Source organism: Eutrigla gurnardus (assembly GCF_963514095.1).
Source record: "Eutrigla gurnardus genome assembly, chromosome: 16".
Taxonomy (NCBI): domain Eukaryota; kingdom Metazoa; phylum Chordata; class Actinopteri; order Perciformes; family Triglidae; genus Eutrigla; species Eutrigla gurnardus.
In genome coordinates, this window is record NC_139927.1 from 10587971 (window position 1) to 10603949 (window position 15979).

The window sequence follows — 15979 nt, forward strand, 5'->3', positions numbered from 1 at the left end:
CTCTTCCCAATTGCATTAGCTGTTGTTTCAGCGAAGTCTGAGAGCGACGTGTGAAACGCATGCTGGGTTTATATCCCGGGGAGAAGGGGAGGGTACCTTTTTTTATTAGTGTGAAGTCAAAGAGCAAAATGCTGGGGTTAAATCCAGGGGACCCACCTCATGTGAGTAAGCCCCCTCAGCTGACTAACCCCTCCCCCCCCCAACCCAATCACCAACTATGTACAGTGTATTTTAACATGTTCACTAACTGGGAATCCTGAACCTCACTCTGTTCCCATTTATACTATCGATACAATGCAGCACCCACTTCTCACACACACACACTGCAGATCACCGTGCTACCACTGACCCTCAACACCTTTTTAGCATCTTCCAGCTCATTGTTTTGGCTGTCCCAAAGCTTCATTGGTTCACTCTTACTGCTTAAAATGCACATAAAATCACCTTCCCCCCCTACAGAGCCTTGAAATAACAAAAAAAAGAGAAAATAACAAAAAAGAAATAACAAAAACCATTCCAGCAGGAAGTTTGCAACCCAATCGTGCATAATAGACACTGTACATTTGCTGATGTGAGCTAACAGAACAATAGATCGTTACATCTTCAGGTCAAAACAATCCATTGAATATTTGCTCTGAACCAAAAATGCAAGCTGGTGCACGTTTGTTCAAAATCATGCGCGGCATCTTAGATGCTTTCACTCGAATGAGATCCCTGAATGAGCTTTCCCGTCTGCAGTGCTCGAGTAGTTCGGAAGGTAATCTGCTCTGACTCAAATATTAACCGCTTAGTTTTCAAGCAAAATATCTCCGTGCTCTTTTTCTGCCCCATGGAGCGATTAGCAAAGTAAGTAGGCTAATCCAAAACATGACTATAGCAGCAAGACTGATGTATTGTAAGCAGAGGAATGCAGCGCATTTTAGGAATGCATTTTTTTTTTTTTTTTAAGGGCCAAATCTGACTGGCTTAGCAGCGAGGGCCGGCATCTTTACAGCAGCGGCTCGTAGCCGAGGTCTCACTTCATGTCGACGCACCTCATCAACCTCTCCCACTCATATCAGGTATTCTGCTGTATTCAGGTCTGAGGAGGTGAAAGCAGGGGGTTTGACGGCGAATGATTTAGAAGCAGTGGTGGTTTTATCTGAACGCCGTGCCCGCTCCGGGGCCCTTGTGCTGCCTCTGTGGTCTGTGGGGGAAAAAGTAATTACTACGGGGCCTAAAGCCACCGGCTCTGCTGCCACATCCTGTGAGCATCGGCCCATAAGACCAGTATGTTGTCTTTCTCTTCTCTCGTTCAATTAAAACCACCACCCTCTGAACATCACATCAGAATTTAAATCAGCACTTGATTATTTAGCGGATGTCTTTATCCACCACTTTCCTCCTCCGTCACTTATCTTCCTCCCCGCTTTTCATCCTCCTCCTCGTCCGCCGGCCTCCTCTCGAGTGTTGCCAGAGCGCGGCGAGCGTCTTTGAGGGGAAACCTCCACTCTTCCCAGTAATCACGACTTAAAGGGAATTCCTTCCCGCAGCAGCAGGCCTGCAGCTCTGCATCTTTGAACATTTGATGGTTTGATGGCTATAATTTGCTTAAAATAACACCAATAAAGTCATGAAGCTGTAAAATGCCTAAATGCCTAATGTGCTATGATGAAACGTGGAACGACCTTTTGATTTTGAAGCTTTCAAGAACGTCTCTGTGACTTACCTTCTATGGAATGTGTGTTTGAGGTGTTGTTACAGATATATATGAATTATTATGCATGCGTGATTTATTAAAGTGGTTTTAGTTGCAGCTCTTATTCGTGCAGGCTGTTGATGACCTCTAAAATACAATGTAAACTGGCCCGTTTGAGCCACTAAGCTACGACGTAATCTTTTAATATTCTGCAATATTAATAATTCTTGCCCAACGTGAGAGGCTTTACCAACATTACATCACAAGCAACATAAAAGCGAGTTAAATGAGCGAGCCGTTGAATAATGAGCCGGCGCTATTATAACACCTCGGTAATGCTTCTCAGCGGCGGCGTATTGTTCATTCTGCAGCCAATAGGAGGAGGCGGCGTCTTTCAAAAAAAGCCCCGAGCATGTAAAACAGACCGACGCTCCACCTGAACTGCCTCTGGAGTCGAACGCCGTTTGCCCTTCTCTCCTTTCTCGTCAGAAAAACCTGTCGTTCTCATTCTCAGCGGACACTGAACACCTCGGCTCGGTGGAGCGCGAGGAGTTCGAGCTTCCTCCCCGATCAGACCTGAAAGGAGAGGAAGGGTAAGATTGCAGTGGGAGCTGAAATTGGGGGAAGAGCACTTCATATGGAAGTAATAATAAAGAAACACACACACTCCTGTAAGGTTACGTTGGTGTGTGACCTGCACCAGGTTGTGACTAATCACTGCTTCCCAGAGAGGAAAGACCTCTTTCTGTGTCATGTTGACACAACACAGCGGCCTGTCACTAATCTCCATCACTGCCGGGTCAGAATTTAGGGTCATCACATGACCGCAAATGAGGAGCTGGGGATCACAAGGGGGCCTCTGATTTCTCGCTTTGCGATCGGCCCGAAAGATTTCAGCCCAACCGCGGACGCCCCTACTGACGGATTAAGTCGCATCATATGACAAGATCCCAATATCTGTGTCGGGTAGATGGATGCAAAAGGCAGGCCTGCGCTTACATCCCTATGCTGCTTGTGCAGAGATTAAACCCCCAGCGACCTGTTTGCACACGAGCAGCATCGCCAACCGCGACCTCCTGTCTTTTAATGAGCGAACAAACAAACCAGCAGACATAACAGCGCGGCGCTTTTGTCGAGGGGGAAAGGGCACGGAGCTAGTTAAGGAAGGAGTCTGGCCCCACATGAAAAGGAAGAGGGAGGAGGAGAGACGCCTGGGTGTTCCTCCAGCATTGTTCGGCCTTCTGCCTCTGAGGGACACCTGTCATTGGCGGGGCGGTTTACACAGGTGCCATCGACCCCGCCTCATTTGTTGGCCTGGAAAGGGAGCCTTCAGTCAACAGGTAGCGTGGAGGGGAAACAATAGTCATGATCCCGAAGAAGAGAGCGAGGCAGAGAGCGTGGGAGGAGGGTGGGACGGCGGAAAATGGGATTCTTTAGAAAGCACCCGAGGGTGTGTGTGTGTGTGTGAGATAATCTGTTTACCTGCAGTCTCACTTTGTAGGTGGAGGAAGGCGTATCGGTGTGTCTGTGGCGCTCTCTCTCTCTCTCTGAGAAACTCCTCCTCCAGGCGGCCTGTGTGAATTCAATCATCCATCTTCAAGCCCTCTCCCTTTCACCCTTTTCATAACCTCGGCCCGTTTCCCTGGTTACGCCGCCGTGCCCGCGGCTCGGTGCAACCGGTGGGCTGCGCAAACCCGTGGTCTCTCAAGGCACGGGGCGCTTTGCCAAGATCCAGCGTTCATAATGTGATACTGTTACACCAGCGCACCACACACCCCCGGAGCCGGGCGGCAAGGCCTCGTCCTCGCCACGTTGTTTGTGTTGACGTTTTCGTGTGTGTGTGTGTGTGGTCCCGCCGCTGCCAGGGCGAATGCCAAGTTCCCTCTCACCCTGTGTGGAATGTGGCAGGCGAAGCAGACCTGTGTGAGCAGGAGGGGGGAGAGAGCTATTTAATCCCACAAGACTGAATGGAAAATATAATCTAAACTTCAATAGTGATGCCAATTTCTGAATCGTCATATTCGTCATTACTCAAATTCACACACCTATGTTAACACTATTTTCGCAGTCCCAGTGTTTTTTTTTTATATGCAGTGTAACGCATATGACCTGGAGCAAATACATATATAAGGTTGTTAAAAATGGTTCGTAGTGATGGTTTTGCATGTCTGTAAATTTGAGCTGTAACGCCCAGACGGCTGCTGTTTCTAGTTCACGTCCTGATAATCTGGTATTCTGCATGCACATAATCTCCAAATAAATGTAAAAATAGGACTGCATGTGCACCCGTTCTCCATTCAACCCAGCCACAGGTGGAAAGCTGTTATTGTGAGCAATGGTGGTCTAGTAACATTTCTATTTAGAGAGTCTGACCCTTCAAAGCCCGAGAATGCTTTTGTTTCCCTTCCCTTCTTTTAACTGTGGCCATGGCGATAAGGGGACAACGTGTGTGTTTTGTGTTTATCCACGTGTGTGTGTGTGTGTGCCTGTGTGTGTGTGTGTGCTAGAGAACGCTGTTATTTCCTCTCCCCCACCAAACACTAACCAAATACAGGTAATTGAATCACAGTGTGTCCACTTAGCGAGTGTGTGCGTGTGTGTTTACTTCCCTGCAAATGTGTTTGCAAAGCACTTACAAGGAAGCTTAAGGTCGCTCTGGAAGTTGTTTTCAGTTGTTGGAAAAAAGGTAAAAAAAAAAGGATGAATTTGAGAAAGTAAAGCGATGGTTTCTCCCGGTCCAGGAAGACATTATGTGACGGTGGGCCGGGGATCAGCTCGCTCCTTTATCTGTGCCTTTCCTTCTCACAGGCAGGAATGTTAATGGTGGCTTTGTGATGGGTTCAGTTCTCCTGTGTGACTGACGGGCTGACTGGCAGCTCTCAAAGGCCCTTAATGGGAAGAGTAGAGTCAGCCGAGAGACGTTTTAAAAGAACGAGAGCTTTTATTTGCTTTGCAGCCGCCTCCGAGGTTAAATGAAAGGTCCTGCGGTGCTTGTTCCATTAAATGGTTTATGTAAGGTTTTCTTTTTATATCAAAGTAAATATAGTTCTGTTGCAAATCTGTGGAGAAAAAAAAAAGCCCAGTAAAGAGGTATGTTTGCACTGAATCATTTGTGCTCTTTTTGTGTTGTTCTAAAACCCGTTTTCAATCTGTTTTTATTTACTTTGACTCTGTAGCTCCTTGAGATGTCAGGCTTTAAAAGTCATCCTTCTCAGGTACTTTTTCATATCCAATAGAGAGAATAAGACAAGAACGAGTAAGTTCTACAGCCATGACTGGAGGGCTGACGCTAACAGCTAAAGCTTCATCCTCTTGGTGTTATTGTGGTATTCTGGGCCTGGAGGTGTCTTTTTAGATGTAAGCAGTGATCTGTCGGGGCTTGCTGATATGCAGCATTACCGAATGTCCGTGGAAGCCCTCCATTATTGAAGAAGAAGATAGAAAGAGACCGTAGCGCGCTGCCAACCCGCTCTGCATAGACGGTACAATGAAACGAGGGATTAATTGGTGATTTAGCTCCGCCAATGCAAAGCAGTGGTAACGAGTTGGTTTAATCTGCTTAGTAAGCATTTTCTTCCTCATTGGTTCCAATGCAGGGTCTTTAAATGAATTTCCTGCTATAGGACTGCATTACCAAGACATCGCCGACGTGTTGTGCGTGCATTGACGGTCAAAGTGTCTGAGGCAACGGCTGACTTGGCGTTTCGCTGTCTCATAGGTTACCTGTCCAAAGTGTTGAGGAACTACACCGAGCAAGCCTGCGACGGCGACTTCCTGTCTGTTCGCTGCCCGCCCCGCACCACCATCACCGTCCAATCAGCTTTCTATGGAAGGAGAGGCGCCTCTGACCCCCAACAGTGCCCTCAGACCTACCAGGCCCTCCTGAGTTCGTATAACGCTCGGGAGGATGACAGATATTGTTCTGTGTCCACCGCACTGCAGGTAAATACGCAAGCTCACATGTGCTTTGTATTGGAAAATGATGATGTCGTCATCATTTTGGTTACTTTTCTTCATTTTTAATGTCTGGAAGCCAAAATGAATTCGTTTCCCTAAGCCTGTGTAGAGATCTGTTGTGTCTCCCATGTGTCCCAGACCTGGATCTTGTCTCTTCTTTTGGCTCTTCTCCCTCTGTTAGTCCGCTCTTCACACACACACACACACACACACACACACACACACACACACACACACACACCCTCACTCTTCCTGAGAGAAAGCGTTCTGTAAAATGGTCAAATTGGGCAAGGGGTTATATTTAGGAGGACCACACTGATTATGTAATGCTTTGTGAGGACGTTTTCCGGCAAATTACACCCTCTAAAGGGGACGCATGCTTGTTCCCATGACACAAAGCGATTTCATGGGGTCTTTGCCTTAGCATCCTCTCCCAAATTGGGATGCGGCTGGACTAGAACCCTCGCTTTTGCAGCACCAGTACAAACACCGACACACACGCACACAAACGCATCCTGTTCAGCATTCATGCGGTTTCTTTAGTAAGCTAAAAAGATTCAACCCTCTGTATACAAATCAAGTGAAATAAATAGAGCAAATAGATGAATACTGATACATAGACTGTATTGTTATATATAGCACATATGAATGTATACATTCATCTGATCCAATTTAACTGGAAAATATTAAGCTGGCGTTATTCTATATTTTTCTTCCTGATCCCATGAAAAGGACCTGCATGTGTATAAAAGCCCCCTGTTCCTCCTTGTGCATTCCATGATCTATTGTTGCACATGCTTCTCCTTTAAAGTCGGATTGGCGGAAGACTCTGAACAGAATCCATTGAGTCGCTCCTCCAGCGAGTGGGATTTTAGTACGGGAGAAGGTATTGTGTTGGAATGCAATCACCTGGGTTACGGCCGGCTGAAGATGATGAAACTAGAGGAGCAGAAAAGGAGCCAGGAAATGAGCGGAGTGGAGGTTTCTCTATACCTGCTCCCCTCCGTATTCCCATGGCCATAAGCAGCCCGTTTGAAGTGGTTTTAGGTTTGCCTGCCGTTGGTCTCACCGTCGTTTGGCTTATTGTTCTCCCTCTAAACCTCTCTTTGGTCTTCCCCACGCTCTCTGTCACTCTTTCCCTCTTTAGAAAATGCTGGACGAGTGCCAAGACAGAAGGAGCTGTCAAGTCCTTGTCAACAGCCGCGTGTTTGGGACGGACCAGTGTCCCGGCAGCAGTAAATACCTCATTGTCTGGTACAAATGCAGACCGAGTAAGTCCCTCACCGTCGTACAGTGACACATGTTTCTCTCTGTATCTCTCTCTCTGTGCTGGGTCATTTAATTTGCACATGAGACATACTGAATTATAACATTAACAGTCTAAGGAAATCAACCCCATGTCTGCCCCGATACAGTTTATAAAGTACCAGATTATTATTACAACAAGGAGAAGTGTTTCAACCAATGACCATCACAAGAATGGGTGATTTCCACTGAAAGTTCATTTCCATATAATGTATATGCACTATAGGTCCACCCATCCATTTTCTGCTTATCTGCTTGTGGCAAGCAATGCTTTCCAGCTCTTCCTGGGGAACCCCCCGGCGTTCCCAGCCCAGATCAGATGAATAATCCCTCCAGCTTGTTCTTGGTCCACCCCAGGGCCTCTACTTGGATGTGCAGAGAAAGTGTCACAGAGGCATCCCGAGCCGACGTCCGAAACCGCCTCAGCTGGCCCCCTTTGATGTGAAGGAGCAGCAGCTCCATGGAGGACATTTTCATCCGGTTCAGGAGTTCCTCAAAGGAATCTTCCCACCACTCAACAGTATCCCCAGTCTAGGTCCAAAGTTCTCCTTTCCTGTCCTTTCCCGAGCCAAACCCTGCCAGTCTGTACATGCCTAGATCCCCACTTTTGCCTGCTGCCCGGCTCCCAATGCACCCAATCCCTAAGGACATCCCTGCGAGAGGTGTGCACACAAGGCGACGGTTCCATGTAGATTTTTTCCGGGTTGTGCCCGGCAACCAGATGCTCTGCGGTGTGCTCCCCTCACTGGCCTGGACCATTCATTATGGGTCAGTGAATTGCTCTTGGTCTGGTCCCTCCCCTGGAGCCACTTTGCTTTGGGGTACCCTACCAGGAGCTATCGTCCCCGACAACACAGCTCCCAGGATCACTGGGGCAAACAGAAGCACTCCACCATGTTAAGGCATTGATTAATTGGAGGAGCTGTACTTTTTCTAAAGCATCAGGTGTCGACGTATCCCCTGTACACAGAATTAAGCGTCACAGTATCAATTTAAGTCTTTCCTTCTGCTGCCATCCTCCCTGCGTCAGTCATCAGGGGAAACAACTCTTCCCTTATCCCTCTGCCTTCCTCTCCCTGTGAGCCCGGACACTAAGAGTATCACTCCAGAGGGGAGCTACAACAGTGCAGTAATCCCACCCAGATTCTAGTCTCCATTCATGGCTCAGTGCTGTGCTGAGCCGGGCCGCACTGAGCTGTGCAGCAGTTCACACTAGAGTGACCAGAAGTGGGCATTAATCCACTGATCTCCCCCCCCCCCCATCCCTTTCCTCCCCACTTCTTCTTTCTCCACCAGACTCCGGGGCCAATCAGCAGCTCTTTGTTCACTGTCACTTAACCAATGACTTCTCAGGGGAAGACAGAAAGGCTGCATGGGGTGTTAGTGAGGTGCAACGGACAGGTGTCACTGCCTCTGAAAGGGAGAGGCGGGTGGAGGATGGAGGAAGTGGAGGAGAAAAAAGGAAGGGTGAACAAGAGTGAATCCGTCACCAAGAGCTATAACAAACCAGGCCCTGCCCCCTTTTTCTCCGCTCTCCTCCACCTTCTTTCTGCATTCCTGTTCCACTCCCCACATGGACGTAGGAGCGGCTGCTGTTGTGTTTTTGTTTGCTGGCCAGTGGAGCTGCTCTGGCTGTCACAGGTCACTGTGGCTGGATGTGTGTGAGGAATGCCTCTGCGTGGCTCTACACGTCCGCCGAGCGGCTCCGCCTGTTGACACCAAATGAAGCCTTCGGGCCCCTGAATCCTGGGCTTATTAAAAGAAAACAGATAATGTGTTGTCAACAAAGCAAGACATTCCAATTAATAATTATATTGGTATTCCAAAATATTCAAATCTCACAATATTTCATAATTGAAAAGGTGCTTTGCTTGTTTTGTTTGAGGTTTGAAGAAACTGCTCTTTTGATTTTTCTTTTTTATTGTTTGTAACACACACACATATCCTCTCCCTCTCTTCCTAGACGAGTATAAGAGTAAGGTGGTCTGTGAGGAGGAGAGGATGAGGCTGAGCTGCAAGCGGGGAATGCAGATTGCCGTTTACTCTGCCATGTTTGGTCGGACCCAGCAGGGCACCCTGGAGTGTCCCCTCTACCACAGGAGGGCCCCGTCAGTAGGTGAGGCACCTTTCACGTTTCCTGTCTCTACTCAAAGCATCAGGGGGCAGTGTGAGGTCAGGAGAGAGAAGACATTTCACCGAGACGCAAGCTGGGAATGCAAATCCAGTCTGGTAGCGTTTGCATGATGTTAAAAAGAGTGTCCTTGTCCTGCTAATGCTCTTATACATGTTAATGCTTTGGGAGAGTGGATCTCCAGGTCACTCTGGGCTGTGATTCCTTTCATTTTGAGCTAACATACCAGGCGTCATCATGCATCCAGCAGATGGAAAACATTTTGTTTTATTGATGAGCTTTACACGTCAGGACTCGATGCACCTCCGAACAATAAAGAGAACTACAAACACCGCCAGGCTCATAACTCCTGTTATCGCTCCTTTAATTTTCTTTGACTGCGGGAGGAGAGATATTTCCTTGAGATCCTCTCGTCGTCTGATAAGGTTTTGTAATTTCCTCTACAGCGTCTTTGCCTCGGAGGCTCTTGAGCAAACACTGGCCCGCCACTCCCATCCTCGCTCTCGGACTGTTTACACCGATCCACTGCGATTACTCATTTAACTTTTCAGATACAGGTCACTATTTAGCACGTTGTCACTCTGCGAGAGACACGAAACCAACAACGCTTCAGGTCGACGCAGACAAACATGCACGCACACATCGCCAGGGGAATCGGGAGTGGAATGTAGATCAGGTGTCTTCGTCATCCAAAGCAGAGCTTGGCCCGTGGAAAAGGGACAGTATTGAATTCCCTCCAAGTATGCGTGTGTGTGTGTGCGTGGGATATCCAGATGTACCCTTCGCCCCTTGTTTAGGGGAATGTTAATGACTCTAAGCTTGGATCCATGACAAGTATTAGTAGAACCAGAGGTACCGCGGCTTCTCTGCTGCGCTGCGGGTTTATTTTTGCTTTTGGCTGCTCATGCTAACATGTAGGATGAAATGCACACGGATGTTTGTGCTTGTAAATAAGTAGCCGTGTGTGTGTGTGTGTGTGTGTGTGTGTGTGTGTGTGTGTGTGTGGCCAGAGGTGACAGGTCGGGGGTTGAAAGGCTGACACAGGCATCAGTCACCGGGTAATCAGAGACCGATATAAAGAATGACATTGTGTTATTGTGTACTATACGAGCATGGAGCAGCCTCGGCCCCCTGGTCCTCTTGCATGCAGGTGGACCAGGAATGTGCGACAGGTAGGTGAGACGGGGCTGGCCTGATATCTGGTTTCACACGCGGGATTAAATACAGTAGCCTGGTTCTCCCGGCATTGACGGGAAAATGGACTCTGTTACAGTCGCACAAAGGGCCAGATTAGAGCAGAGGAGAAGTGTTTACTGTCACATGAACTGGACACTAAACCTCATGCTGTTCCTGTTCACCTCTTAAACAGCTTGTATTTCTGCCCCTCTCTCTCATATATATATATATATATATATATACACACACACACACACACACACACTCCAACCACCCACAAACGCCTCCTCAGGCTGTCCCAGACAGTCGAGCGGTGCCGTAGTGGGATTTCCCCCATCAGCCCCGTCTTTGATGTGGCTCCCGTGTCACCAGCAGCAGGAAGTGCGGGTGTCTTGAGTGACAGCTCAGACCCACATAGTTGATTATGTTAAAATGCTTTTATCCCCCCCTCCCCCCCTCCGAGGTGAGGGTGGCATGTGTGCTCCCTCCCTTGCGTGTCTGAATAATCTCGGGGCTCGGCGGTGGCATTGTGCACAGGTTTGTTTTGTTCCTATTTTGTTTTTCATGTCTCTTTCTAACTTGTGTTTGAATGTGCCCAGAAGGGAGGTTATTGTAATCTCCTAAACCACACCGCTGCCTGAGGTGTGAGACGGCTCAATGGCTAATCTCACACAGCCGGCTGCACCTACCCAGGTGATCACACAGCTTCTGTTTCTGGTCCATCCTTACGGTTGCAAAGTTTACGTGTTTTCTTTTTTTTTTTTGCAGTTTTCAGTCAACAATCCCTATTTAGCTTGTCTTACCCCCACAAAGAGCTGCTGTCTGGTTGCTTGTGGAATCCAAAGTCAAAAACAAGCGCGTACGAAGGCGTGTAGTAAGACCCCTTTGATCTAGTCTGCTCCTTGGTTTTGGGGTGGGGGTGGGAGTGGTGGAGGTGGACAGGTCTTGGCGGCGATGGAGAATCCTCAAAGCAAAGGGGCCTGCTTCAGCCCTCCTCTCTCATCTGCCCCATTACCATCACACACACCTCTTGACATCTAAATAGCCCCCCATGCTTGGCATGAAGGGTCTCAGACCTGCTTCGTCTTTTTTTTTTTTTTTTCTTCTGGAAGGCCACTGCGCTTTCACTTTTGAGCATGTGCTTGGAACGCGGCCCACGGGCCGGTCAGTGTCTCATGTGATCCCGGTGGCTTTTAAAAGCCGAGCACGCACAGCTGCAGGTCAGATTTAACACTTCGCTTTCAAGCGTTCGGTTCCAGTTGTTGGTTCACTGTAACTCTATCTGCAGTTCTCTCTCACTTTAATGCACGCACGTAGCAGGATGTTGGCGTTTTTCTTTTGCGAATCAGATTAGATAAAGCACAGTCGGTTCTGTGAAACCAGAATCTGTGAACCTGTTCCATATCCCAGCTGTAGCGGTAGTTGATGCATTTCAGTCTTTGTATTGTTGGGCGTGGTCTGTTTTTCCCCCCTAGACGTTTAGATTCCGGCTACCAAGAACATCAGTCTGCTTATTTTCTCCAGGATGGACAGGTTCATGCGAGGTTTATAGCAAAGGGGTCTCTTGATTATTTGAACATGTCAGTGGTCACACACTGTTTTCCTACCAAGTTCCTCCGACTCGAGAAATAACCTGCTATCGACTTACAAACGCAGCTGAAGAGAGCTCTCTGCAAGCGTGCGTGGGAGGCTGTGTGTGTGGAAATATAACCGTGTGTGTGTGTGTGTGTGTGTGTGTGTGTGTGTGTGTGTGTGTGTGAGAGAGAGAGAGAGAGAGAGAGAGGCCTCAAAGTCATTAATGGCATTCACAGAAAGCACGTGGCGTGTGCATGTCACTTTTCTATCACAAAGACTTTTAATCCCACAACAATGACTTAACCCTCCCTATGAAATGATACGTATGTCAGTCGGAGTAGAAGACGAGTGCTTTTTGTCCGCCTAGCATCTTGGAAATTCCAGGAAAGGTGTGTGTGTGTGTCGGGTGGGGGGATTTTTTTTTAGAGGTGCATGTGAAAGCACTCCAATGGCGAATATTTGATGATATTATTGTTACGCTGTTGCTTTGTAAAACGATACGTGTGTGTGTGTGTGTCTGTGTGTGTGTGTGTGCGTGTGTGTGTGTGTGTGTGTCTCCTTGTTGGGCTTGTGGAGGACAGAGGGTGGGTGCACATGCTTGGAGGTGGTTGAGGGTAAAGGTTAGAGGTATCAGGGCTTTTATTCAGAGAGAGAGAACTGTATGCTTGTCCGTCTGTATTAAAGCCCCTAATGAGAGTCAGAGGAGGTCAGATCCTGAGGAATGCTCTTTTAAAACTGCACAGAAGTGTGTGTGTGTGTCTGCACATATAAGCATGTAGAGCCAGTGGACAAAGAATAAATGTGTGTGCGTCTCCATCCTCTTGTCTCTAGAAGTCTTTATCTGTCTTTGAACCCCCCCCCCCTCCTCCTCCGTGGGCCCCCTGCTCAACTAATCACCCAGTCAGGGAATCAAAGCTGCAGCTAATGGGTCCTGTCTGTCAGTGGACTCGCTCTTCGGAGAGGAGCGTTTTCTTAGCGTGGCGCGCCGGCTCAGACGAGCCCTCTGGGAAGGAAAAGAGAGAGAGGGAGAGCAAATTAAAGCACGGCGGGCCCCCGACCAGGAGGTCACTGCGTTGCAGCATCTGTGATATGCAGACAGAAGTCACTGTGACAAAGTTAACAGGGAGATAGAAGGAGGAATGATCAACTCTGTTGGACTCTTCAAATAAGAGTCATATTATTTTGTTATGAAATAATGTGTGCATCCCAAAACTGATGCAGGTTTCAGACATGGGAGCGGTCTAACCTTTGAGGTGTGATGCTCCCCGGTTTCCCACAGGCTTCCCCCCTCACTACGTCCTGCTGTGTCGGCATGGAAGCGTCCGGTTGCTTCTACTGCCCCGCATCCACGTTGGTTCAGGGGTTCACATTCTTAAGAAGCTTTTTCCACGTAGACTTTGATCCGGTTTCACCGCAGACACGATCGTTATCAGGGTAAATAAAGCGCGGCCCTTGATTGTGTCGGTTGTAATCCAATAAGACGGGACTGCGCAGGTTTTGGACCAATCAATGAATCCCCGATGTCGACGCTGTGCATGACCACTGGATTGCCCTCTTTCACTTCCTGACCGGGACATTTGCCCTTTGACCCGGACCCATAATTCATTGTGGCCTGTTGACGTGTGAGCCAAGCCATAACCTGGCTGTTCCCTCTACATGTCTGATCTCTCTCTCTCTCTCTCTCTCTCTCTTTGGGGCCCACCCGGGCAGACAGTGCGAGGGCCACTTTCAAAGGCTCCTCTTCCCCTTGTTGTTTTTAGGGGTTAGGTGGACCGTGGGGGCCTGTGGGAGGCATCTGTGTGGAACCATCCACATTCCCACAAGATTCACTGGGAGGTTCTTCCCACTTTATTAGCGCTCCTCACACCTAGAACAGGTGGTAGAACATAAAACACTGATTCCACTAAGTGAGGGCCATTCTACAAGTTGGAACAGCACAGCCACAGTTCTACTTTAGTAGATTTTTATCTATCTATTATCTTATCGATCTATTTTTTCATCTTTTCTATTTTAACCATAATCATACCGCCCCACAGTCCTCTGACATAAAATAGCTCTTTCCTGCTTTTCAAATGTTAACATGTGCTACTTTTCTCTGGTTTGATATCATTCCTTTTGGCACTCACCGTTTCCCCAGTTTTCTGATGTTTTCTACCCCAAAAATTCTGTATTGATTAATCAAAAGAATAATGATCAGGTGATGTTGTAGCCCCACTTTAAAACATGGGCGTGCAAACCTGCCGCTACAGTATATGAGCTCACAACATATATCATCTCCTGTAGTCGCGTTATTAATGTGAGAGAGGAAGGAAGTGAGAACTGGGGGGGAAAGGAAACGGAAGGACCTCATCTGTCTGTCCACGCTCCCCCGGAGGATGAGAGGGTCTGGAGGAGCTGCAGGGTGCTTAGGGATGATGTATGAGAGCCACGTCTATTACTCTGTCTGGAGTCCATACACAAACACTCTCCCTCTCTCTCTCTCTCTCTCTCTCTCTCTCTCTCTCACACACACACACACACACACACGTTGGATCAAGTATCCTTTAGACAATATGAGGCCCCAGTAAGGTTTCTATGTGAGTCTGATGAGGCTTCTCAGGAGGCCTTTACGGGAAGGAGTGTGTGAGATATCCCCTGCGTGTGTGTGTGTGTGTGTGTGTGTGTGTGTGTGTGTGTGTGTGTGTGTGTGTGTGTGTGTGTGTGTGTGTGTGTGTGTGTGTGTGTGTGTGTGTGTGTGTATGTGTGTATGTGTGTGTGTGTGTGTGTGTGTGTGTGTGTGTTGCTGACAGACTCATGTAGTCCTTTTGTGTGTACTACTTTGTGGCCAAGTGCTACGTATCAATCAAACACTCTGCAGCGAGGTAGTAGCCTATAAGGTTTTTATGAACATTCAGCTTATTTTTCATAAGAATAAAAGTGTTTCTGGCAAAGCATTGTAAACATGTAATTAGCAGGTATTGTTGATAAATGACCAAAAGTCTGGCTTGTTTCAATGTATTTTCTGTTCTTTTCAAACCAGCTAATAAAATAAGATGAATGTTTTGTGCTGGAATGAAATACCGGTCTCGTAATGTCATTTCTTAATAGCAGAACTATTTGATTTGGCACCAATTATGTGGCACACAGTGCACGCAGTGACTCGTTAATTTGATGTTTTGAAGAAAGAACAAGGAACAAATAGAGTTAAATAGTCGCGTGGAATTCATAAGCAGCTGGTGATTTAGAGACATTTACTTCAAAGAACAGCTGAATCTCAGTCAATAATTCATTAATCTTTCTTTTTATTTTGCTGGAAATTAAATTTTCAATGAAACATTCCGTAGCTGTAATTTACAACTCAGACAGACAATAGTTAGTTTTGTAAACTGAGCTAAAAGTCTTTGAATGAAAGAGGCTTCACTATCTTTCCTCATACGGAGAACAATTATTTGCATTATTGATTAATTTGCAGATTATTTTAATTGAATTGTTAATAATAAAACAAACTCCATTAGACATTTCCTTCCTAAGAATTGATATATGGACCTTTAAAATACAGTCTTCGGGAAAGGTTTAGAAGCAATAACAGCAAACTTGAGTAAAATGTCTAATCAGGTCAACTGTATTATTTCATCAGTCAGGATGTCTAATAATAATCCAGCACTTCCTCCCCTCCCTGTTTCTGTCAGACTGCCAGTCGTCTGTGGCCCTGCAGGTTCTGACCTCCCGCTGCCAGGGCAAGAAGAGCTGCCTGGTCCGAGCCTCCTCCAGAGACTTTGGAGACCCGTGTTACTCCGGCACCAGGAAGTACCTCAGTGTCATCTACACCTGTGGTGAGTCAACATACACCTCTGCTGAGGGTTTCATTTTCCAGCCACCAGGGGGCGATGTCCACTCACTGGTCTGCTTGTCTATGACGTTTAAGCTTTTTAATTTCAGCACTACTAAGCTCTTAAAGTGAGTTTTGAAGGTACGATGATTGTGTCGTTGGGTGCATACTTCTCTATATGGTACTGTGGTGCCCTCCGTGGTAATGTTGCCATAGATACTAATATTAATGACTTGAAGTGCTTTTGTATTTACTTAGTCATTAAGGGTCATAATCACTTTTAGACTATAAATGAATCCTGCACTTTGTTTTTTTCGACGAGTGAAGCCGTTTCTTTAGTAAGACGGAG

At 47.3% G+C, this 15979-nt stretch overlaps 1 protein-coding gene across 1 annotated transcript in view; it reads left to right on the plus strand.

The window, feature by feature from the left end:
- The window catches only part of eva1aa (eva-1 homolog A, regulator of programmed cell death a), a 56077-nt gene that overhangs the window by 10232 nt on the left and 29866 nt on the right, over window positions 1-15979 (plus strand). The window contains exons 2-5 of the mRNA XM_084030825.1: window positions 5397-5620; window positions 6783-6906; window positions 8904-9056; window positions 15491-15634. Coding sequence (XP_083886951.1) covers window positions 5397-5620; window positions 6783-6906; window positions 8904-9056; window positions 15491-15634 — 645 coding nt within the window. The remainder of the gene's footprint in view (window positions 1-5396; window positions 5621-6782; window positions 6907-8903; window positions 9057-15490; window positions 15635-15979) is intronic.